The 2420-nt window shown below is 45.4% G+C and overlaps 2 protein-coding genes across 4 annotated transcripts in view; one reads left to right on the forward strand and one right to left on the reverse strand.

Annotated features, from left to right (window-relative positions):
• Positions 1-2420, forward strand: part of LOC119591399 (importin subunit alpha-9-like) — a gene marked incomplete at its 3' end in the record, with an annotated part of 83153 nt that overhangs the window by 59744 nt on the left and 20989 nt on the right.
• LOC119591396 (retinoid-inducible serine carboxypeptidase-like) overlaps positions 1-2420 on the reverse strand; it is a 63805-nt gene that overhangs the window by 12339 nt on the left and 49046 nt on the right. For both annotated transcript variants that reach the window (XM_037940138.1, XM_037940139.1), the window contains exon 2: positions 26-255. In XM_037940138.1, coding sequence (XP_037796066.1) covers positions 26-255 — 230 coding nt within the window. The remainder of the gene's footprint in view (positions 1-25; positions 256-2420) is intronic.

A 2420-nucleotide genomic window follows, 5' to 3' on the forward strand; every position in this document is an offset into this window, starting at 1 on the left:
CTCTCCCTGCCCCTCCCCCACCCACCCATGCATTGGTCCTGTTGTTGAGCTGCGGGTCCTGTGGGCCGATTTCCAGAAAGTTCCCGATGCCGGTGGAGGATGCCCCCGGCCCGCCCTGCAGCCAGATGACCAAAGGGCGCTGCTTGTAGTCGACGTCGGCCGTGGTGTAGTACAGCCAGAAGAACATGTGGGCGCCCTCGCGAACGCTCACGTAGCCCCAGGTCTCCTTGCCCTGCTTGATCCGGGGTCTGTATCCTGCAGGAGGGAGACGCTGATGGTCAGTGGTGCCTAGGATTAGCATATACTTTTCAGAATGTTTTATGTTTTGATGTGTGTGTTATGTTTGTCCTTGTAACGTTCCTTGTAATTCTGATGTTTGTTACCGATGCCTGGTCCCTGCCTGCAAGGGAGAGCAAGGGTTCTTCATTTCACTAATTAGCATTTAATCTTAGAGTTATTATTGGCATGTCATTTGTCAAATATTACGCATGTTCTTGATATATATTTTTTTTAAATCATAATCTCATGACTGATCCCTGGTCCTCTATTTCTGGCGGAGGGAGGGAAGAGCAGAGGAATTTGCTTTTACTGTATTCAGCCCCAATTACAGAATAATTTACTTTGGCGCTTCTTTCATGTACTTGAGGTTTGTCCCTGTACTGTCGCTATTAATCTCAATAAGGTAAGGTTGGATATCAACTTTTAATAATCAGATCCAAGGATTTCCTTTACTTTTACGACCGACAGACTTCTAAACACTTATCATCCGACACTTTGCATAACCGCTTGCGTAACCGTCTTAAATCCTGGGGCAGCAACCAAGCGACCGGGACCACGAACTATCCAATAAAAAGCATAATTTGTAGGGTACACCTGCGATAAGGTTAAATCCCCGAGGAGGCAATCGAACCCAAAGAGTTCTTGATAAGAAAGTGTGTCGCGATGTCGAAAGCCAACCTAGGTGAAGTCAATTGGAACGGTGAAGGTGAGGTTGATAACAACTACAACAAAACTTAGCTAACACAATAACCCCACCTGAAGCATCTGCAATAGATCTGTATAGAGAAACATCGACGTTAACTCAAACATTAACAAACTACGCTTCAAGCCGAGAGAAAAAAATGTAAAGCTCTTACTTATTGGTGCTCATACTCTCCCATTATCACCATATGAAGGATCTGTAGACGAAAGTCATCACGGATAAGATATGGAAAGAAAAAGAGGACAAAAACAGTAACCAATCATCAACCAAATGCAACAAAAAGGAACTTAAAAAACGCCTGAACGACAGAAAACACTCGCTGACGCATTCTATCCATAATGATCAACACTAAAGGTAAACAAAAGTCAAAAGCAATCAGAGCCACTCATGTTTTCAATCACGCCATCGAACGCACGAGGCGAAGGGCAGGCAGGACGACAAATAACGTGCTCGTCCCGTAATGCGTGATGGGGGTAACAGGGGTCACTGGGTCGCCGCGGCCCGACTCAGCACTTTTGGCGGCCGCTGATTGGTCGACACGCTGGAAGGGCCCTGTGATTGGCTTAGCCTGTTTACGTAACTTGTGCCTCTATATCACTTTTGATAATTCCTTGCGGTGCTTCTAGGGTCTATATAAATTATACCGTGTACACATCTGCGGCAAATTAATTACTTAGGGTAATGGTCAACCATCGCGATCGGCGCAGGCGGCAAACATGGCAACGGCACATACGCCACATCCAAAGATACGCTCACATCCTGGGAGGAAGGGCGATGGGATACAGAGATAGAAGCTCACAATCAACACTCTCACATCCTTACAACGAGCGAGGCAACCATACAGCAGTTCCACAGTAATTCAGTTCGTCAGCAACCAGCACAATATCTACCTCAGTCACCATAATGTCTACCCTCGCAGTCCATCACGCCATATGACAATACCGCCATTTCAACAGTAAACTCGCTAGCTTTTCGACATGATTCTGCTTAAAGTCAAACAAAAAACATACAGGTTATGGGCAGTCATGTTTCTTTACAAGAGGCTGCTCATATTTCCTCTCGATTCATATAACGATTGAATTTCGAAAGAAAAACGCTGTGTTAAATTACATATTACTGCCTTGCTTATCCCGCGCACCTACAGCTCCGAGCATTAGTCATAGTTTAGTTGTATAATCGACCCAAGGTCCGCCGTGGTGACAGACGCATGGACGTTTTTCTAAGTCTACAAAAGCAACATTCCGTACTGGGCTTTAAGTGTCATATCTTCATTAAAGCAGTGTTCATGCCATACACGTGATGAAAATAGTCTCATCATTTCAACATATTCTCGATTTGTAGGTTTCCTTGTTCGAAGCTCTGTTTGGCTGGATGGCTATGTAACACCTGCATGCTGTTCGGAGGGGAGGGGGAGGAGGAAACGTCACAAAAACAAACG

The sequence above is a fragment of the Penaeus monodon genome, chromosome 28 (assembly GCF_015228065.2).
Source record: "Penaeus monodon isolate SGIC_2016 chromosome 28, NSTDA_Pmon_1, whole genome shotgun sequence".
In the NCBI taxonomy this organism is placed as follows: Eukaryota; Metazoa; Arthropoda; class Malacostraca; order Decapoda; family Penaeidae; genus Penaeus; species Penaeus monodon.